Below are 24,150 nucleotides of genomic sequence, written 5' to 3' on the forward strand. Positions count from 1 at the left end.
TGTTAAATTTTAACAAAATCTGATGAGTTATTCCAGTGATACCTTTTAACAAGTTCACCCATTTAAACATTCATATTGTTAATGTTAAGTATAAATGGTATTTTTTTGTAACATAAGGTGGCAAGCGAGAAAGTGGCCATTTGAATCAACCAAAACAGAAAGCAACCGCTGCCCATAAACATTGACATTTTTATTATTTTTTAATTTCACGTGGATGAAGTCGCGAGCAATAGCTAGTTTAAAATATAATTATATGAAACACAATATCTATAGGTTGAGTTGGAGGATAATGTGTGACATTTCTTTATTAATAGCTGTAACATATTTAGATAAAGGGTGTTCATTGTTCCATAAATACAGGGTCATGTCTACATTATGTAGTATATTCAAGGTGTAAACAAAGGTCACCATCTAAAGTTGTCTTATATAAACAATGCATGCCCATTTATGTGTTTTTATTGCACTCATGTGGCAAAAAGAATTACATAACTATGTAGGTCTCAGAGGTAGACCTATAGAAAATAAAAGAATTTACAGCAATCTCTGCTGTAAGTGATTGATATTGTGACAACACTAGGATATTTTTCTATTGTTTTTTTTTATGCGGCTTCTGCGGCTCTCGTCGCTCCCCTGACATATGTTTCTCAGGTACCTGGGATGCTGGTGTTTTTATTTTCAAAAAAGTTTACAATTGGTCTAAATCTAAAATTACAGGTTTCTTATTTCTATATCACAGTTTGTATATCTTATTCTAGCCCAGTTTAAAATCAATAAATTAAATTAAAAACTAAATTTACAAGTAAAGTTAGTGTGTGATTAAAACTTACATTACAGTTAATATTTTAAAATACTAAATTTAAAAAACAAATATTTACAATAAAACGTTAAACAATAGTAATAAAACAATTTTTCTGTTGTTAGGATAATTTCGTACTGAGGTTAAGTTATGTTCATGTCATTAATCAATTAGAGAATCACCTCTTTTTATACATAGATAATTCTTTTACATAACTACATATGTAATATCCGATTAACCGCAACCCACCCGCCTTGCAGTCGAGTTAAATCACGTGTCACCCCTTGCATGTGACAATCATCCAATCAAACAACTCTGATAATCGCATGAGAAATGTTCAATATAAAACATCCTTTGGGGGCAATGTCGCTGTAAGTACGGAGATATCGCTTATCAAATGTCATCTGATTTGGATCTGATTGAGTGTAAAGAGGATGTATTACGTCTTCGCTCACAGTCGTCCACTTCTTGAGGTAATTGAATATTTTGGTCCATTAAAGTTGTAATAAAAGTGTCTCCAACATTACTCTTTTTGTCTCAACGACTTAGGTCATTTTAACGCTAACGCGAAAAACGGGAATAGGTAATATGCATCGAAGTGACATCTGATCGTATGTTATGAATGAAATGTGACGATTGACGTCAGTTGTCTCATGCCAACTCCGGTGGCGTTTTAGTCGCACGAAAATAATCGTAATTTAATGGTTATCTTATTACAAGTGGAATCGTTTACAAAAAGAAAAAAACATGCATATTCTCTATTGTTTCTTCAGAAACTAATTTAACGATAAAAAGTGTTTCGGTAAAAACTAAAGCTACGCTTAGCGTAGACGATTCAATAATCGTAATAAATGAAATTTTAATAATTGTTGTAACTGTTTGTCTTATAGAATGAAACACGAAAAGACATGACCCTCGAAAGACTGTCGTAACAACAGAATACTTATATTCAGAACAACCGTGGGCGACTAAATAAAGTAACAGTTTCATTAGGCTTTGAACAACCACAAAGATTTGGGATATCTTGTGGTTTATAAAATATCGATTACATGAAAACTATATTTTTTTTTTGCTTATAAATGTGTTCAGTACAATACGGGAATATATTAGAGTTTTTGGTCTTTCTATATGCTAGAATGACCATGTTCGTTATTAAAGTTACCGGCGCCCTGGGCGAGATATCTACGGCGCCCTTTATGTTCATCCCTGGTCGGTCGCCCAATTCAGTTCACTCTTTTGAACCAACTTAAAGTAATAGGTTCTACCGATATAAGGGGGCTGCTTCCTGTCTCGTACCTTTTACCAAAAAAAAACTTCTGTAAAAGATGAAATGACTATAACTAAAACAGCATGAACGACAATGTTAAACTAAAACTTTCATAGCGATATCGCTTTTACTAGCATTGCGACGGCCAGCGCGCATCCGTGTACTATCTGCTATTGAATGCTTATCATCCAGATTGCATGTGCATGCACAGTCACGTTTTACGATTATTCTCGAAGCATGATCGTACAACTCTTCTAATTTTTGTTCTAAAACTGAAATTATTCTTAAACTATCTGTTCCCGTGCGGCTTTATCTACATGAAATTATGAAAATTTTATTTTGTTGTTTACATTTGTCAAATTATTAATAACAAATGTCAAAATAACATGATATGAGAAACCTTGGCAATATTACTTTCTTGATGTTGGCAGCAACTTATGGTCTCTTTCCCACATTAGAATTTTTACCCAAAATATTTATCCTCTAAGTTTAATGGCGTGAAAATATATAGCCTAAAGCATGACGTAAGTGTAGGGTTTTTTATTAAAATATAATTATTCAAAAATATGCTGTAATTGCTGACATCTTAGGCAACAAAGAAGTGTGTGTTTACGCTTTATCATAATAGTGTATATGAAACTTTTTTAGTTATATCCGAGTGCTAAATATTGTTGTGATGATTAGTTATCGCTTTCAGCAAGCGTTGCTTAAGAAAATAGAACCAAATAAATTAGAGTTTTTAAAATATAACGGGCTTTTATCGAACAAAATAAAAGAGAGAGACAAAGCAGTATAGCAGGCATATTCTGTCTTCTTCTGACGTTAAACGAAATACATGTCATTGAAAAATAAAGATTATAAATGGTTATGTTTGTGTTAAAAACATTCACCTGTGTTTAAGAAACGAATATGGTTAGTTAATTTGATTAAATCCTTCCCTTCCTTTTCATCACAAGCAAACAGACAAGGATAACAATAGTATGACTGTTGTGTATAAAATTTTATACTGAACCATATTAGGTGCGGCTTGCGGGCCGTTGGGCAATGATTTGCGCACAAAATATTAACTGGGACAAGATCTACAGAAATGTGACTAAGAATATACAGGATGAGGAAACGTGAGTTTGACGTCAGGTGTGCCATAACTGGTAACGCAGCTGCTAACCGCAACATATGCCACATTCCTCACAAATAAATATTAAATTAGTCTGTTCGCAGTTAATTATGCCCTGTACACTGCATTTTTAAATTGATTGAACTCTCCTGAGACATTTAAATAAATGTCTAATTTTACGGTTGCAACACCGACTAGTTACGAACCTGTCGGGGTCCATCTTCAGGACGAGTGTTAATTGTCTATTTTAATCGTCGCATCATCGCCTTTTTGATCAGCGACTATTGCGTAGTTGTGGAATTTACTACGATGAGATAAAAGTTGAATATTAATTGAAGAAATAAATAAAACTACCAAACTACCGTAGTAGTAATTTCTTTGAAAATAACATCCTAATACATTCATTTGTTGAAACCTCAACGGAAATGTGTACATAAATGGTTTGGTGTCGACTTATATACAATTTTCCGCTTATTTACAAACATCGCGTGCGTTAACAAAGTGATCACAAAAACCTTTTTAGTCCATCCTAACCACATTTGGCAAAAATTACTTTCGCGTGTCCCAAGGCAGTTTCATACACGTTTGAATATTTAATTTCGTTGGCAGATCTTACTTTGCAAAGGAAAATATTTCAGTATTAAAAAGAATTTATTTGAATACTACCGCAATGCTGCACGGATTTAAATTTTAACCATTCAGATCGGGACTAACAGCTTTTCTCTTCATAACGTCTCTTCCTTTTTTAAATTTCGAATTTGTCGCATCGTTATGACATAATGGCGGTTGTTTTTTTTTTATAAATCGTAGTTCCCATGGAATAAAAGCTGCCAGGCTGTTTATACTTTTTGTATGAAATACATATAAACACCTGTGAATATTTTACCTATTTTTATATGTAAAAAATACTGGTAGAAAATATTTAAGAAAAGATTTCAGTAACTTGATGTCAAAACTATTGAGTACATGGGTTATCTTTGTTTGCACTTCGTCTTGTGCATTTAATTAATTTCCTTATCCAATTATGATTTATTTTATTGAGGATGTATTGTACGAGCGGAGTAAAGTGCGATAACAATTGTTGCGTAGTAATATGGAGTTGTAGTATTTGTGTACAACACTCGTATAACAATTATAGTTTATTTAGTTTCATCACTTTTTAACCAACAAACTATTAAAAAAAAATATGTATCTTTAATTTTCAAACGGTGTTTATTGAATTAAATGTTAACATTAAGAATAAATATCAATCTAATGCAACCAAGACGTAAATTGTATTTCTAACTGCCCTAAGCAGTCAATTGTTTGTTTTGTTTCTCCGAGCACAGTTACAAGTTTGTATGCAATAAAAACAACCACATTTTCTATGCACTATAGTATACTTTATCTGTATAGAACAGAATTAATGGTGCATGCAGAACATTGCACTCGGCGGCGTCTGCTCGGAGCTCTGATGTGCATACTTTCACGTGCGACGTACAGACATGAACAGGCAGTATTTATATGTTTATAGCACGTGGTTGAATCACCGCTAAGTGCAGATTAGATGCAGTCATCTATAATCTATAATATTATAAAGAGGAAAGATTTGTATTTTTGTATGTATTCGGGCCACGTAACAACTATTGGGCCGATATCAAAAATTATTTTACCATTAGAAAGGTAATTTATCGTCGAAGTCGCGAGCAACAGCTAATCTATTATCAAAATGCAAGTTTATTTTTCTATCATATCTACCCTTTAAAAAACATGTCGCATATCTTTTTATATGAAAAGATTAAAACCCCAAAATGTCTATAAGGATATTAAGACAATGGACATTATACGTGCCATTTGCTCTAAGCTTTATTTTAATCTAGCTTCATCATTCCATTCGATATAGGATTTATTCACAATCGTAACGCATAATCCCGAACGAACTATATCCGTCGGCCTCAACTAATGGGTTGTCCTACATCGCCTGTGTGGTATAAGGTCGTATCTGCTATACTACATTGCTAGATACGACTGTATACGGGAAAATGAGAACTCACTTTTATTATTGTACATTTATGGTGTATATTCTAGCATTGTCGACTGTAGTTAAAACTTCGTAATTATCTTACGAGAATCTTTAAATGATAAATCTGTTGTCTCTCATTAAATAGATTGTTTCTGTTTAGATTTGATACGGTCAACTTTTGAAGGTAATTTAATACTCTGTACGATTTTTCTTTTTAAGTTAATTTGAGACTCAATGCCTTTATTGGTACGTTGTTAAAGCTTAGGTCTAAGTTAGTATTTATGTTAGAAAGTCGACCGCCATTTACTTATAATCCGGCTTTAAATGCAAATCCTGAAATGAAAGTTCTCCAGCATGTTTACTGAACGATTTAAATTGATTTAATTTTGTTGAAAATAGAAAATAAACCAAGATTACCAAGGAATCCATTTATTTATTAACAATTCTACGATGTTATTGTTTTATTGAATGCATGCTTTTTATGCTTATCTTACTACTACTAATGTAAAAGCGAAAGTTGAGATGAATGTTTGTTGGTTTTGTAGTCTAAACTGCTGAAACGATCTCGATGAAATTTGTAAATATAGAGCATAGTCTGGAATAACACATAAGCTACTTTTGGCGTTTATTTTAATTGCACGCGGACAGAATCACAGCGAAAGCTAGTGCAATAAATCATGTATTTTTGTATGGTCTGTGCGTTGTATTAGCTTAACTTAATAAAAATCTTTGCTATAAACATATAAACTTTATTACGTCGCGGTAAATCATAATTTAGTGTTTTTAGGTCATGCATTTAACCATTTATTGTCGACTACCGACATGCGGTGCTTTGTCAATAAACATGCGTGGGCGCAGCTCGGCGTCATGTGGTGTACAATGTACAAAGCTTGTGCTAATATATAACTTTTTCTTTACGTACGCCTCCGTTGGGTCGTAGGTTGGGGAATTAGGTCGTGAATCTCGTGTTTCAAGTACTGTATATTGTTAAATCGGTTCATATTTATCATTCGACATAAAAATCGAATCGAAAGACAACTGAAGAAGTTTTTTCAACCAAAACACTAGTACAAAAACATCCTAAAACTCCTTGAAATGGAGACAACAATATCTTTTTACGTTTGTGAAAAGTCAAGCCAAGGTAGAGACGGTGCTATCGTCAGGGTAGGGAGCGATTGTGCGCATTACTCCTACATAACACTCGGGACCATCCCAACCTCACTGATCATAGTAGGTAGAGGATGGATTATTTACCTAGTGTTCTATTAGAGCTCTGGAAGATCCAGGGCTTCAAATGTTAATATCGATATGTCTTAACGAAGAAGTCGTAAAGTCCTTGTTAAATTTTCACGACTTTAGAAACAGTGAACGATGTCAAATAAAACGAGCTTCGGCCACGAGTACGTAATAAACTAAAAACGATCGGCGTGCCCAAACTAATGCTATAAACTCGCAGCCATTATGAATTACTATCTGTAAAGTGAAACGTTTAGAAATCCCCATTCAGTTGTTGACTTTTGGGAGTTTTTGGTACAACATTTGGTAGTGACTTCCATCTTCGCGGCACATTACTGGAATATTCGCAAAAGTGGAAATTTGACTATGTTACTAGGAGCTTTACTGTGAAAAAAAACTTCGTTTCTAAAAATACATTGAAATGAAACGCAACGGTACGTAAACCTGCATACCCCTGTCTAGTATTTTATCTTTTTATTTGGTACGCTGTAATTAAAAAGAGCCTACTTTTTGTAATAACCCAATTTTCTTTAGTCTTGCGCTGTAGCGACCTTTCATAACCGCCTAATTAACTTTATTTTGGGGTCAGACGTCTTGTCTCATTTCTTCCGAACACGCTCGCTGCCCACGATTAAAACATTTCAACTCATCGGCGTGGAAAAAGTAGCACGGCCCACCTTAAAATATCATTTACTTTTGCAATTATGAATTCTAGACGATTTTATAGCTTACGAAGATTTATACAAAGTCCTGATACAGTAGAACCTCGATAACTCAAACCTCGGAAACTTAAAAACCTCTATAACTTCAAAAAATAATATGTTCCCTTCCCATCAAAGCTCAAAACCTCTATAACTTAAAATATTTTGTGTTTCTCTTGGACTTATCGAGGTTCTACTGTATTATGGATATTAGGGCACTTTTAAAAAAAAAATTGTGCCCATTAGACAAAGTTTGGGGTCTAACAAGTATTCTCTTGTGCTACACCTCTTCAAAACTTCTAAGTTTCATAGATTTTAATGAAAGTTCAGTGTTTTGTAACGTATAGAGTTAATGTAAATATATGATAGAAATATAAATTACCTTAATGTTACTACGATGTATGAATATTTGAGTACAAGCAATAGAGGCCTGAGATATATTACGCCTACATTACCAACCATCTGGCTTAATTTATTGCTCAAATCTCACAACTGGGCGACAACTGGCACTAATTTAATGAGCAGTTACTCGGCTCATGGCTGGCGTCATAATCGTCTAGAAGCGTTTATTACATTCTACTCGTTTTATATAAGCTGTCCCGCAATTCCTGTCAATAGAGGAACGTCCTGTAATACTCAATGTTATTGTTAACCTACTAAATTAAATAGATGCCTAGGTTGTACAATGCTTTGCGTATATAATTGTTCGTCAGTTTGTTTTACATGTACCGTACTTAAACGAAAACAATTGAATGGCGATTGCTAAAATATAAGCGCTTGTTGAGTTTTGTATCGAGTTCTTCGGACTGTCCGCTGAAATATGTTTTACGTAGACCGTAATCTTTAAACATGACTAGTGTACCAATCCGTTTATGTTTTAAACACTATAATGTAACTTAATTCATATGTTTTCTAATGATTTGTTATACGAATTATATGACACAAGAGAGGGGAAGAAAAAATTAGGAAAATAATCATGATCATCCTCATTTTAACACCTAAATCTATTGTAATATTAAAAATATAACATCCAAACCATAAAAACATGTATGTGGTCAAATCATATTACATCATACGAACAAAATCGCAACAAATTATCCTACATGCGGTATAACAGTCTGAAACGAATGACTCAACGACTGAATCACAATTAAATACGACAACAAAACACGTTGAGAGTATAAAAATATCTCAAACGATAGACAGCGTGAAACCACACGCGTTGTTAGACTAACTACACACGGACATAAACTGTTTAAAATTTACATATAGATGTCAAGTAATTATTGGCTACACGCCCCTCGTGTTAATTTGCGATAATTTTATTTGAGTCAATTAATAACTTATCGAATGAATAGATTGTTATCTATATCTATTTCCATTGTCGTGTAGTCTTACTCCTGTCTGTATTTTAGAGGTTACAACTTAGGGAATAACTTAATATTTATTTCTCACACTTGTCCACTAAGGGTGATCACCTAACATCATAGTATGAGAAAAGCTCTAGAATGGCGCTCAAATGTAGCTTGTAAATATAATCGTTGTAGTTGTAAACCTGCAAAGCTTTTATAAACCACCTAAGATAATATTAAAAAAGAGAAATAATCAGATTAATCTATTACTGTCCATCATACATCGTGAGAGTTTAATTTTATTACCAGTCGAATGGACAAGTAGGACACGGTAGTGCATAACAAAGATGCAATAAATTCCGGAACTATGAAGCGAACAATGCACAAGCAACAACCACGCTCTGCAAAATGCATAACATAATCAAGGCGTTCGCTTATAAACTCAAGCCTGTATCTCTTTACAGGGTGGGCGGGGACCCAGACAATGCAGGGTTGCCACATCACTTCTGTTTATTAAATTGGTTTCGTCGTTGTAAAAGCATATATCGTGTTATTACAACCCTATCTAGTAATGTTTATTGCTTCAAGTCAAATGTACAGCAATAAGCTATTTCCATATAGTATTTTTCAGACCTGATTCAGTATTAGATCATTGTCTAATTAGCATTTTAATAATATGTTATTACAATTCGTATTACATTTAGATATATCGTAAAAAAGGTTATTAAAAACTTCTTTCATCTCGCAATCATTTTTTTGCGAATACTTTTATCCCAGTCTTAATTATGCCCACCGGCATCCGCACCTTAAAATTTTTGCCTTCCACGTAACGACATAATGATGACCGTAATCTAAAAGCGCTTTAAATCTTAGTGCAAAAGAGACAAAAAAATGAGAGGAACAGAAAAGTAAGTAAGTAAAAGATATATATTTGATTTAAAAAAATGCTTTAAAACCTAACTGAATAGTAATCAAATGATCAAAAACTTGGTGTTAAATGTTTACCTAAAGCTTACAAATAAATGCTTTAGATCCATTTATTGTGTATCTTTAAACAAACAATTTCTAGATAATTCTATACTAATACGGTAACTTAAGAGAGCGATAAAATATTCTTGACTAACTTTAGTAACTATAAATTTATTATTGGACGTCTTGTACTTACCACGGTGCTTAAATATTTAATACTATGCGCCAACTTGAAACTTAATAAGTATCTAGAAACACATTAACTTGATAACTTAATAACGGTGTTTAAGTAGTTATAAATTAATCAATTAAATGTTAGAATTATTTATAAATAAAAATTTGAATTATTTTAGTAGTGTGTAAACTATAGAAGTAAAACAAATAAAACACAAGGGAGAGAAAATGTACCAAATTATTTTTTTTACAAAAAAGGAAATTCATAGGATTCATTAATAACATTGCAAATGATCGAATTTGGTTTGTACACAAAAGTGTTTGTCAATTTTTCAAATGTTCTAAAGCCGTATAGACTTCAGTGGTTCCAAAAGAAACACGAGTAATAGAATACGCAGTGTCGGCGAGAATGGATTCTACCACTTAATTGTAGTTATGTGACGTTGGTACAGGTTTCGAAATAATTTAATATGCATTGTGCATTGAGTTGACAACCCTATTAGTTATTGCACTTTGATGCAAACGAGGCAACGGAACTGCTCACAGTAAAGCATGAACTGAGCGACACAGGGTTACCTAGCGACGATTTAGTAACACGTGCTGAGGGTTATGTACCGAAGCTTCACTCACAGAACACCCATTCTACGTTTATCTATGCTTTCCAGTTTGCCATTAGACAATATGATGAAAGGACTAGAACAAACCAAGAATGATATTAGGTTAAAGTCTCTTCGAATTTCGCACAGCACCTAGGAAAACACACGGCAAAATCATTTCTAAATAATTTTAACGGTCGAAGCCTCTATTTTTAGATAACCTAGATTTCACAGTTACGCTATCATGGTTGTGCGTTTGAATCCAAACTACATATTAGCTTTCTGTCTCATCTGCTTCTAATAAGTGTAAACGGATATTCACTATCCTTGTTTACCTAGATAGATGCATAGTTCATAAGCTTTAAGAAGCTTTTAAGCATTTAACTTTACAAATAACATTTAATAGTTGCTATATAAAACTAGTAGATGGTAGGAAGTCGGACGTTTGTTGACGAAAACATTTTCTTCGTGTAAACTACTTACCGCAGAGTGTATTAAATTCATAGCTTCCGTGCATTGTTTGCATACAGTACTTGCATTCCTTGGTTGAATCAACACAGAAATCTGCTACTTAATTTATGTTTCAAAATCACTCGTACAACTTGACATGATTTTTATTTGGCATTCTACCAAATTCGTTGCTGTTTTAAATGTAACTTCAAAAAAAAAATCTTTATTTAATTGATATGACTTTATTTGAGCCAATAGACAACCACTTCATTTGTTAGTTCCTTGATTTTTTTCTCCAATAGTCCCTAATCATTAATTAATACTGTGTCTACTAAATGTAGGCGTTGCTTCGTCTTTGTCGCCCTCCAAACCTTTATCTAACTATTGCAATATATAGAAATAATAAATCCGATCTTCATAATTCTTAAAGCCACTCAGTAGATATACAAGTAAACAAATCTTGAACTACGATTGACGTTAAACAGATTCTGAAGTACAATGTTGATGGAGTAATGATTCATCAAAACAAAGTATCACATTTTCGCACGCCTCTAACGTTGCAATGTATTGAAATGTATATGAAGAAATTAACAGATTATAAAGCAAAAGAAGTGTTTTAAAATTTTGATCCACTTATTATAGCAATTAAATATGTAGTCTTTCAAAGGGTTTATTGGTATTTTAGATAGATATCTTCTAATTTTTTTTATGTTATAAGGTGTTAAACGAGCAGGCGGACACCTGAATACACTGATATTATATTAATTATAATTTTCATTGGTTACAGGTGGTTCCCCGTCTACTAGGATCCTTAGTGGGGGGAGCTATGAGTCCTACACAACATCTTGAACAACAACAAGCACTGGTCAAACAGTTCGCAGAAATTCTTGAGTTTGTGCTCAAATTTGACGAACACAAGGTGAGTTGAAATAATTTTTTGCACTTACGTTTGTTTCAATAATTTTAATAACGTAACACTTTCGTTTCAAATTACTAATTGTATTTACGTGCCAAATGGTTATTTGGTAATTAAACACGTTTCTACCGTCTAACGTCATCATAGTTTTGATGCTCGAAGGACCAATGAATGACTCACATGCTGTTTGTATATTGCTTAATGAAAAAAATCTTCAGTTACATTTTTTTATATTGTAATATTGTAAACATCTTAAATTACAAATAGTGAATACAACAAAATTAATACAGGATGTTAGAAAATTCCGTTGTCTATAGCAATTTTATTGTATTTGCTTGCCTATTAAAGTTCATTTTACAATATACGGTTTCCGTTGATTGAAAACAATGGTGTACAAATAAACTTCAACGATAGTTTATACGCTAGGAAATTGAAAGAGTGGACGTAATTTAATCGACAATTGAAAGCACTTTTGACCTCAACCTTACCGTGTCATTGCACTTTAAAATTACATGACTTGCCATCAACATGAGTTTAAAATATTCATGGGCATTAGCCAGTTTAAAATGACACTTGGCTTATACTTTGCTGTTGTATAATGATGTATTTAATTTACAGCTATGTGAAACTTTAATGTTGAATTTGAGTGTAGGTTTGGAGGTCTAGAAATGCTGTACCATATTTCTGCCAAGATGATTACTTTGTTGTTAACTCCTAGTTATCGATACTTAATTAAATTAATAACAATAATATGTACTATAGATTTCCGACGATCATTCAATTTAAATATCCGAAGTTATGTCGTATTTTCAATCATCCATTTCAATCAAGTGCGTATGAAACGGAAGCCGATAATTTATATAACGCTTACAATTGTTGTTGATTTATTTGCGTACATAGTGATTGCTATCTGTTAGTCATTGGAAAGACTAACAAGGCAGATCGATTAGCGATTTGTCGATTGCAATGTGAAGTCTACAGATAAATAGATTCACGTTTATTCTGTTCAAAGTATGGATGAATACGCATTTCAATTATATAGTACTAGCTTTCGCCCGCGACCGTCCGCGTGGAATTAAAAAAAGACAAAAGTGAGTAGCCTACGTGTTCTTCCAGACTATCCTCTGCTCCTATGCCAAATTTCATCGAGATCCGTTAAGCCGTTTAGGCTACAAACTGTAACAAACATCTATCCATCCATCTAAACTTTCGCATTTATAATATTAGTAAGATTCCGTAAAAATTAAAGTTTGTACATTCACTGCATATCAATAGGTGACATTTCACAACAATTAAATTTACCATCCTGTCATTTTATAAACAAATTCGTGTATTATTGCGTTTCGTTAAATGTTTCTTATAGCTTTTCCGTTCTTGTCTTTTAGAGAATGTTAACATGAGTCCCGTTTTGTAAAAAATTTGAAGCTTAGTAAAAAATAGGGTCCCAATACATTAAATACATGTATTGTTAAAAGTGTTCCAATGCAGTTGCATTCTTTTTAAGAGGTATATTTAACTAACCTTTGCAATATATTGGTATTGCAAAATTAACAATTGAATCGAGCATTGAGCTTGATGTCAAAACCTTGAATCATACGTGGAAAAGCAGTTAACCATTGCACAATAGGGAAAAATTAATACCTATTATTATAAATGTATTAATTATGAAACAATGCAAGTAACATAATAATTATTATGGACCTATCAATCTTTATAATTAAGCAACGAGATGGAAGATCAACTATCTGAGAAACTAACGTCTTTACTGTGCATTCAATAAAATGTATTCACCACTCATTAATATGTTAACAGATGAAAACGCCGGCAATTCAAAACGACTTCAGTTACTATCGACGTAGCGTATCCAGAGGAGGTCTTATCAATTCAGAATTACCTCCTGACGAAGAGCCGCACATAGGCGCTGAAGTGGCCAACAGAATGTCTCTCTTCTACGCACAAGCCACACCAATGCTCAAAGTACTCTCAGAAGCGACCAGCCAGTTTGTGAACGACAACCAACAAGATTTGGAGAACACGACCGAAACACTAAGTACAATGGCTAAGGTCTGCTTGAGGATGCTGGAGAATCCGTAAGTATTTAAGTTAACATGTTATAGCTTAAGTAATTTAGGAAACTTGTGATCGATGTTGTCGCAAGCTGATGAAAGTTTGGAGACAAGCTTAATTAGTTAAGTTTAGTAACTAAAATAACGTAAAACCATTGTGTGCTTGTTCTCCTTTGCTTTGTTAGAAAATCGCATCAATACGTAAAGATCTTCTGTAAAGGGCTTTTTCCTATTTAGTTTAAAATGTTTTATGCATTTGCATTGTAAACAATCTTACAATTTGCCTTATGACTCTTTGCGATGATGTCATTCTCTTGTTTACTGTAATTATAGAAGACAGCTGCTACAATTATTGCATTTTTTCCAGTAATCTTACATATTGTTGCCCTGTATGACGTATCGAAATCGTATGCGCTTTTTACTAATAGACTAGCTGTTGTCCACGACTTCGTCCATGCAATGTTAAGATAAAAAATCCTGTAAATAGAGCATAGATAAAAAATAGCATGTAATATGCCCGTCTATGTCAGCTACCCTTCAGTGAAAGTCCGGTCGAAATAGCCCGGAACAAACGCGGCTTGCGGACAAACAGACAGACAAAAAAAATAATGCGATTTTCTTTATCAGCAACGCAAATACATCATCTTCCCGAAATCTTAAATTTTTCTTTTGCTTTTACAAACAGACACTTCAATTTTAGACATATATAGATAGATATAGAAATAGATATATAGATTAATGAAATAGTAGCAAATGTTGTTAAAAGAATGTCACTTTATTTTGATTGAATCAATTACTTATTCTAAAAAAAATAAACTATGTGAAAGCCATCATTGCTTTCCAATCAAAAAGTGAATTTCGTTTTTCGTGTTCAACATTTTAAGCCGAGTTTACGTGCGCTCGAAAGCTCCCTAACAATTGCAATTAATTCACGAACAAACACATACTTCAAACATGAATTACAAACTTCTTGTTTTATCATTCACCGAGTCTACAATCTACATGGAAACTGCAGAATGTTGGTATGAAGTTGTAAACTCCTAATTAAACATTGGCTGCTTTTGAATCAACATTTTAATCTAATTGTTCCAAAACGTATTAGCTAATTTCCTAGGATAGGTATCTATTGTCCCTCTAGAACATAACAATATGTATTTTACAGGAGTCTTTCTGCAGTGAAACTGATGTTTAATTTTTATCTTATCTGTCGGGGACTTTTCGGTTTCATAACTCGTTGTTCAAATCGATCTTGGAAGCTCCTTTTTCAACATTAAGAATTTCTAGTTTACTTTACATTTAGTAATTGATATTTTTATTGCGTGAATAAAACTTTCAAGAAACTAGTTCGAATGCTCTGTGCGTTGCGGATGCATAAATTAGAGATACCCACTTCGTAACAGATATAACTTGGCCCATATAAAACGAGCACCAAGGTTATCATCAGTTTTTTTTGAACCTTATTAATATTTCGCTCTAAATCTATACTTAATGTTATAAAGGGGAAAGATTTATATTTTTGTATGTGTTGCAATAACTCAAAAATTACAGGGTCGATTATAATAATTCTTTCATTGTTAGAAAGGTTTTATATGTGAGTAACATAGGCAATTTTTTTTAACGGGTGCGAAGTCGCTTTCAACAGTAGTACTATAAAATTTGTGTAAAAAGTTCAGTTCATCTTAAAAAAAATAATCTGCCTTGTGATCTGTAAAATTAGTTTAATATCAACGTAATATAACTCCTTTTTTATGTCACCTTTTTGATAATTTTGCAAAACATCATTTATCACGTGAAAGCTACTTTAATAGAATATATTTTAAGATGTATTATACATAGGTTTAATTTGCTCTGTAAATTGTTGACGGGAGCGTGAACGATGTTTATCACGTCGTCCGGGATCTCCCGAACGTGCCTCGATCTCAAGACGACGCGATCAGAATTAACAAGTCTTGTTATAATAAATATTTAAATTATAAGTTACAACATTATAAATAGCATAATAAATCTGAAAGGTTTTTTTTACTTAACTCTTTCGCTTATACAAATTATTCATCAATATTAATAAAAGGGTAAACAGACTTAAATCAGCAAATAAAACGCACTAGCTTTCGCCCGCGACGCCGTCCGCGTGAAATTAAAAGAAAAACAAAAGTGAGTAGCTTATGTGTTCTTTTAGACTATCCTTTACGTATACACCAAATTTCATCGAGCTCCGTTCAGCCGCTTAGGCTACAAAAACTCACAAACATCCATCCATCCAAACATCTAAACTTTCGCATTTATATTAATAGTAAGATTATTATTGAATTTTCGCAATGGCTTTTAAGGTAATAAATACCATTCGTACACTAAAAAAACTTGCAACATTTTCAGCCGAAACTCGTTTCATGAATACAGCGTTGCGTGTACAATGCGGTAGACAATGCGTATATATTTTTTACATCGCTACTGATCTAATTTTTTTTTAAACATTTTTTACGTAGCATTTACTCGGTCGATAAAAAAGATTATTTAATTGTTATTACACTATAAAATAAAAAAAAAATTGGTCTAAAATAGTGTGGAAATCAGGTGGCAAAAAATTCAAGGTTAATAAATTACATTTCAGAAAAAAAGTATGCCGTAAAGAATGAGAAGGTGTGAGATAAAAAGATTTTTTTCAATCAATAGATTATGAACAAACTATCTTGCTCCCGCGACTCCGACCGCGTTAAAATAAAAAAAAATGAGTAGCCTATGTGTTCTTCCAGACTATCCTCTACGTTTATGCCATATTTCATCGAGATATGTCAGCCGTTTAGGCTACAAACTCTAACAAAAATTCATACATCCATCAAAACTTTCGCATTTATAATATTAGTAGGATGACCAAACCTAACAAGACAGCTACAATACAGTCCAACCAGTTCTTGTGGCAGTGTTATAACATTGACAAGGGCAAATGAGTTACTTTAGTTCATATTTCCATTGAGCCAGATAAGTCTGCAACACACGATCGTCTTCATCACAGTAATATAAAGTGGGACGTCAACCGTAATTCATTATGAAACAAACACTCTTAAACGCCTTATCCTTTTACTCATTGTCTAAGAATATGTCGCAGAATCATGCTACAACTAGTTCAGTTCAATGTCGTCAAAGAATGGCCTCCCTATTGTGTCGTAGACAAGGGCGTATTTGTTACACTCGGATCATATGCAACCGCAAATTCTGACTCATGAAAACATTTCAGCACAAATAAACATTATACAGACGAATTAAGAAGCTCTTATACTGTTTTTAAATAAAAGATTAAGGGCTGCTAATAGACTCTGAGTGCGATATATTAATTTTATTACTATTCTAATCACCGATTGTCAAGGAAACAAATTATGAACTAACAAGCGTTATGTTCGCAATTTTGTGTACACGTAGTCAGTCGACACCGGCCATACATTCCGCATACCCCTAGCTCTATACGGACAGATTGTATTAAAATTCTAACCACGTCTCCCAGACTTAGATGCAGAATTTCAATATTACCGTCGATAAAATATCTTGCAAGTTTTGATATTACTTTGAAACGACAGTCGTATGTAAATAATATAATAGAGATCTACTAACTGTAAAGATAATTTAATTCACCATATTGTGTGTTCAAAAAGAAAACCAGACCTTAGTTAATTCTTACTTTAAGATCGAATGTCTATTGTTTAACTATATTTATTTATGTTACTATGATTATATCCTATCTAGATTTAAACCTATCTGAAATGTTAAATGACCATTCACTAATGCGTAGGACATAACCGTACTCGACGATTCGGAACTTTTGAGGTACATCACTACAATGAAACTAAAGATGTTAACAGTATTCGGATCAACTTATAGCTACAAATTCGCAATTTTGTTCCGCACAAAATGACAAGCGTGGTCACCGTGTATTGACGTCCGCGACTTCCTTATCAAGCCGTTCGATGATACACGAGCCGTTCGCTCCAACATTGAAAGTGACAATGGATCGTGCGCCTCGAATGACAACGACCGCCATTCTAAATGAAACGTATTACTGAATCAAAGGAGTCGGGAATTGATAAAAAATGGCCTCCACTTAGGGTGCTGTTACACTGAATTGATGACGCAAAAATGGTAAATGTAATCGTTTTTTTAAGAAATGTGCTTATCTATTACCGTGAATATGTACAGGCAAAATGACGGATATATTCTGCTTTTTGATAAAACATATGAATGATACATTATTTATTCACTATATTAAACTAAATTTATTAGATAATAATTCGATAATTCAGTATTCACCAGCTGTTGCGAACGACTTCATATTTGGTTACGTAATAATTCCTTGACTTTGGTAAATTACACATACCCAAGTAGTTTTTGATTTGCTTTGACATGTCAACTTTAACTTTCATTTAAATACTAGCTTTCGCCCGCGACTCCGTCCGCGTGGAAATAAAAAAAACTGAATTTAGTAGTTTATGTGTTCTCACATACTATCCTCTACATCTGTACGTAATTTCATCGAAATCCGTTCAGGAGTTTAGGCTACAAACTCTAACAAACATCCATCCATCTAAACTTTCGCATTTATAATTTTAGTATGAAGTATGATTGCGGATGTTTACACGATAGGAAAGTTTTAGAATACTATAAAGCACGAGGATTTACACAGGGCAGGAAGTGGAAACGTGAGCAATTACGCTGCGACAGAAAATCGATTTGTTGATAGCCTCGCCTTGCGGGATACGAACGTTTTTGGCAATGTGTTTTCAAAATGGCAATGACTGATCAAAAAGAAATTTGCCAAATCTTAATCTTTTTCAACGAAATCGTATATTTTATCAGTGATTCACAAACTTTTCATTATTTTGTGTGCAGTTATTTTGACGTAACATAAGTTTAAATATAAAAATACGTTGTCAAGTAAATTATGTTTATTTGACAAAAATACAGTCCAGTCACACGGACATTCAACATTATTCAATAATATTTATATAGGACAAGGAGATCGCTTACTCAATTTGATGCCACTCGTATCGTGTGATTCATTTGACCCGTGTTATTTATGTTATATGTAGGATTTCAATTAACAACAAGGAATATGAGTCTTATTCTCAAAGTAATAAGGATTTTTCATCCAGTAACCAAAGGACGTGGACAAATATAAAAATTTTCATATTTCTGCCATCAGCAGTTCTGAACATCCTACTAAAGTTTTACCATACACAGTATCTATCTATTAGATAAGGAATACATATTTAAAAGTTTTTTATTTATAGATGTACTAGGTTTTGCCCGTGACTTCGTCCGTGGAGAATAGAAAACATAAGTATATTACTGAACTCGTTAATATTTAGCACAGATGTAGAACAGACTAGAAGAACATATAAGCTACTTACTACTTAATAGAATAAAAAATATAAGTATAATACTTAATATAAGTTAAGCTGTTTTAGAAACACATAGTAATAAACATCCATCCATTTAAAATTTCGCGTTCATAAGTATTAGTAAGACGACATTAATATAGGTTTGTGGTATTTTTAGGAAACCTGCAACATAAAGATACACTTTTATGATTCACATAGCGTTTGAAAATGTTTTACAGATAAAAACTTTACGAGCGAGATGTTATTATAAAATGTTCTCTTATCTTTGTGCATGAAAATTGAAACCTGATAAAATGTGTTTATATTCCTCGGTATCGTATTCGGTAAAGTTTATGAAACCAAATGATGTAACTATCGACACGACTATATATTTGCTAACAAAGTATAGAACAATATAGAATTATAAAGCGACAGACAGCTATAAGACTAAAGGGCAAAATAAATTGCAGTCAAAGAATTAAATTTACAACCCACCAAATATCAAACATCGCAATGCAAGTTTCACATAGATGCCCTGAAAAATATAGACAATCTTAGTTTTGTCATGTTCAAACAGTAGTTTCGGAATTAACCTAAATGTTCCGTATTTTTTAGGCCGACATGGCTACCCTGCCGGGATGGCGACCCGAATATACATCCGTGTGTACACCAGTTTTATTGTGCCATAAATCTCGCTCGATGTTTGGCCAAACATAACATAGACTACCTAAAACTTCCGCGTTCCCACTAACAATATGCAGGATGCCTTTTATAACGTTACTAGACGAATATGTTTTATTTGCAGCAAAGAAAGTGACTAGCCTCACCTTTTTATAGAAACAGTGCAGTAAAAAAATCCAGACTTATAAAATTTATCTCAATAATCGATAAAAAAATTGCACCAAATCATCATTTGCTTATAAATATTATATCGGATTTGTATTTTTTTTTTCACCATAATATTCCATGTATTTTTATCTTTATGAACATTGCGTGAATTATAATTTCTTTATATCAACGGAATTTAAAACGGAAGCGATATGGAAACTTGATTAGGGTTAGGAGAAGTGTGTCAACGTACCTAAATATATAGTGACCTATTGCGTATTCCGTGAATTTGTAACTGTATACAAAACCGTGAGTCGCATACAAACGGAATTGACGATTTCAAGCAAACAAAGCCAAGTTGGTAAAGCTATGCATTGTTGATGTTAAAATAATAGTGTAAAAAAGTAACACTAGCTTAGTTTCCAAGAAGTTATCTAAACTTATATTCATAATTTCATGTTGTCAAGTCGAGTAAACATGATCCAAGGGAGTAATGACTGAGATGACGGAAGATAAACATAGAGAACGAAATCCTGATTGACTCGACAGGAATAGGATGAGGACAATGAAATGAATTACATCTTATAAGAGAGAGGAATCAAACGAGTATAGAAGACATTTTCAAATTAACTCTATTACACAAAATCTACTTATGATGTCATGTTAACCTGGTACTTTCTTTTCAAATATTCTAATAAAGGGCGTATTTAGAACTAGACAATAAATAGTGATTGGACAATTTACTGAGCTGAAAACAACACTTGCAACAATGGGGATGTTTCCTAATGTTTCAAATCCAAATAAAGTTATGTTTAATATTTTAAAGACAGCATTTTATAACCTATAATAACATTTAGAGACCTTGAATGTTTGTCTCAAATTAAATATAAATCAAAAACGCTGCAATATTTTTTACCCTCCATTACTCGATCTCAAACACCAATGACGTCACTTTCTTGCATATGACATGGCAGTGTGACCAACTTCAGTGAATGTCAATGCATTTTGTAGTTATATTTTTTTCTAAATGATTGTAATAATTGAGTTTGCGTGTTTTATATTATGAGGACTCCATTATTGAGTGTTTTTATAATTACGACATAAGTTATGAGCAAAACATTTTATGAATATTACAAAAGAAAAATATATCAAAATTCATAAGAGTAGCTTATAGTACAATTTAATTTATACCTGGTCACACTGGTGTAGGACGCAGTCACTGTTTACACACAAACAGAATCTTCCACGAGAAGCAACAAGTGTAATTAATACGTTAAAAGTATCACCTTCTGTTCATTTTGGTTTTTTCATTTTTATCTCCATTACTAAAAACAACTTTAGACAACAAAGATTTACGAGTATTATCAATCAATGGTTCTTTCAAATTGACAGTGACAGGCTGTGACGCGAGGTTCGTATGCAAAGAAGTGACGTCATGGGACGTTTTGGGGGGAAATGAAAGAGTTGTTTTTATTTACGTGTTTTTTTATTGAAATAATGAGTATTATATTTAATACTATTTTTTTCGTGTTCATACATGGTTTATCTACAAAATAAAGGCTATTCCAAAAATTAGGAAACATCCCCATTGCATTGTTTAATGTACTTAAAATCTGTATTCTCATTTTCAGGAAACTGGTCGCACAATTCAGCCGAGAAGAGACATCTCTACTCGTCCTACGTGTTATGGTAGGTCTTATAATACTGTACGATTGGGTGCATCCTTCTGGAGCTTTCTGTCGCTCGTCATCCGTTGACGTCAAGGGTTGCGTGAAATTCCTTCAGCAGCAACCACCAGCGAAAGCTGAGCCTTTGTTGAATGCACTCCGGTACACCACTAAGCATCTCAACCATCAGTCGACGCCGAAGAATATCAGAGCTCTGCTAGCGGCGTGAGGACACCATTCAAGCCTTGCATGTTGCTGTGGGGACTGATACAATAACCTGTGGGGATTTCTCGTGGCCGTTTTACGTTGCTCTTAGAGCCTGTTTATTGTAGATCAAATAACTAAGCCTTTCTTTAGACAGCGTATGGGTTACTCTGCTTTTGAAATAACAGATGTAACGAAAATATTTTTAAAAACTGAAATGATTCGAATTTCTACGATACCTAAAATTAAATAAATGCGGCGAATAATGTATGTGGATAAAATTTAACAGGACTTCAGATATTTATAATTTTTTTTAAATTAGGATAAAAAAAGACAAAGTGATCCCGTAAAGAATTTGAACTGCCAAAAGTATTTATATAAATTTATATGTCTCATTTTAGAGAGATAAAAAGAGATGATACATTTTTTAAATCTCCCGATAATGCGTCCATCTTTGGTCTACAATAAACAGACGCTTAGTTAAATTAGCTATAGAAATAAGATTAGAAATTAAAAACATCATTAACACAAATATCCTATCAAAAGAAATATAATCTACATTTACTCCCAGATTTTAATGTCGGTTTCCACTGGCGACATATTGTCATCTACTCCTTTGAGACAATAATTTTTAATACAAGTCCCAGTGGAAAATTTAGGGAGAACTAAGTTCCATTTTAACCATCGAGTGTATTGTATAAGAGATTTTGTGAGATTGATAGAATTCATTGTAACAATATAGCACAATGTAAGTTTACACACTTGTATAAATTATTAATGTTAAAACGGACAATATATCATTTAAAAAAAAAAACAGATTTAAAAAATTATCAAAGGTGATGATAAGCATTTTTGGAACACCATATGATCCTCAGAAACACACATTTATTATTTATATTAAATGTTTCAAGAAATGTAAATTTAAAACATATTTATGAGGATTTTAATGTTTTTGGAAATAAGTCGTAACTTACATTGTGTTAACTATAAATAGCAAAACTAAAATATATTTAAAAAAAGTTATATAAATTATGAACTAACAAATATAGATTATATTTATAATACGAAATCGCTTTAAAAGCATCTTTTCCCTGCATTTGTTTTGTGAGAAATCTATCCCTTACCCCCACTCGTGTGCAAGGTTACTGCATGTATGGAAACTCAACCATAATCGAGTCAAAGCAAGTAATAAGCTAGTGTTAACCTATAAAATCCTAAGACTATTAAGAAATATATAATAAGTATTATTAACTATTATCGAGATAAATAACTATAATACTTCTGACGAGTCTTGGTTAAGATGTAACAGAAGTTTGTTGTTAGTTAGAAATATAAGTACGAGATTATTCTGCCTTATCTTGATTAATTTGCACTTATTGTTGTATTTGACACTTTATAATCTATATTCACGTTCGTATTTAACTTTGGAATCCTTGATTAAAAAAAATTTAAGGTTGGTCATATACAAATATTACAGTTAATTCAATAGGGAATATGCATGTATTTTTTCTTTTTTTAAACGATTCTACTTGTTATAAAATAACCAGAAAAAAAATTGACGCGAAAATATTTAACCATTGAGCTAAAAATAATAAAATGAAATTACGACCATTTTAGAGCGACTAAAACGCAACCAGAGTTGACATAAGACAATTGACGTCAATCGTCTTATTTCATTCATAACATACGCTCAGTTTTCACTTGTAAAAATCAACAAAGTATCTCAAGGTCAAAAAGTCAAAAATCGATTCATTTTTATTATACCTGGTACAGTAATACACATTATATTTGAAAAAATCTTTGCAGGAATGTTTTTATAGTAATAAAGTATACTTAAAAAAAGTTTGGTACAATTTGGCGTCATATGCATATTACCTATTGTCTTATTGAGGGTTATTCGAAATAAATCTAAACTTTAGTACCAATATCGTTTCAAATATGTTAAAAAAGATGATTTTTGATAATCATAAAATTAAATAAAGGTGTTTTTTTTTTGGAATATGAGGCTTATATACCAAATTAAATGTAAGATTTAATAAACTAATTTCCATACATTTAATATCGATGTTACATTTATATTTGTGCATGTTGTACTGCCTTCAAGTTATTGTGATTTTTAATGGAATTTTATATATCTGTTTATTACTATTTAAAAGTTATAAGCATTGATAGATGTTATTAGTTATCTGATATTGAAGTAACTTAATAACTTAGTGGTTAACTTAGAATGAACAGCCGCTATATGCGCACAAACATAATGTTTAATTATATGAAATTGTGAACTGTTTTAATTTATTACATTTTTAGTTGTCTTCCATTTTTTGAAAAATTATTAACTACAGATTGAATATTTTACAAAATTAAGAGATTTTTGTTCCTTTATCATCTGTCCAGTTCTAGAAGTTTCGAAAAAGTTATTAAATTAATTTATAATACTATTTCTCCT

General features: G+C 32.5%; 1 protein-coding gene across 1 annotated transcript in view; it reads left to right on the forward strand.

The window, feature by feature from the left end:
* The window catches only part of LOC106109835 (protein FAM49A), a 24,162-nt gene extending 1,656 nt beyond the window's left edge, over positions 1 to 22,506 (forward strand). The window contains exons 2-4 of the mRNA XM_013291462.1: positions 11,445 to 11,576; positions 13,386 to 13,663; positions 21,465 to 22,506. Coding sequence (XP_013146916.1) covers positions 11,445 to 11,576; positions 13,386 to 13,663; positions 21,465 to 21,729 — 675 coding nt within the window. The 3' untranslated portion in view covers positions 21,730 to 22,506. The remainder of the gene's footprint in view (positions 1 to 11,444; positions 11,577 to 13,385; positions 13,664 to 21,464) is intronic.
* Positions 22,507 to 24,150: the final 1,644 nt, after the last annotated feature.

Source organism: Papilio polytes, unplaced genomic scaffold, assembly GCF_000836215.1.
Source record: "Papilio polytes unplaced genomic scaffold, Ppol_1.0 DF821067.1, whole genome shotgun sequence".
Taxonomy (NCBI): Eukaryota; Metazoa; Arthropoda; class Insecta; order Lepidoptera; family Papilionidae; genus Papilio; species Papilio polytes.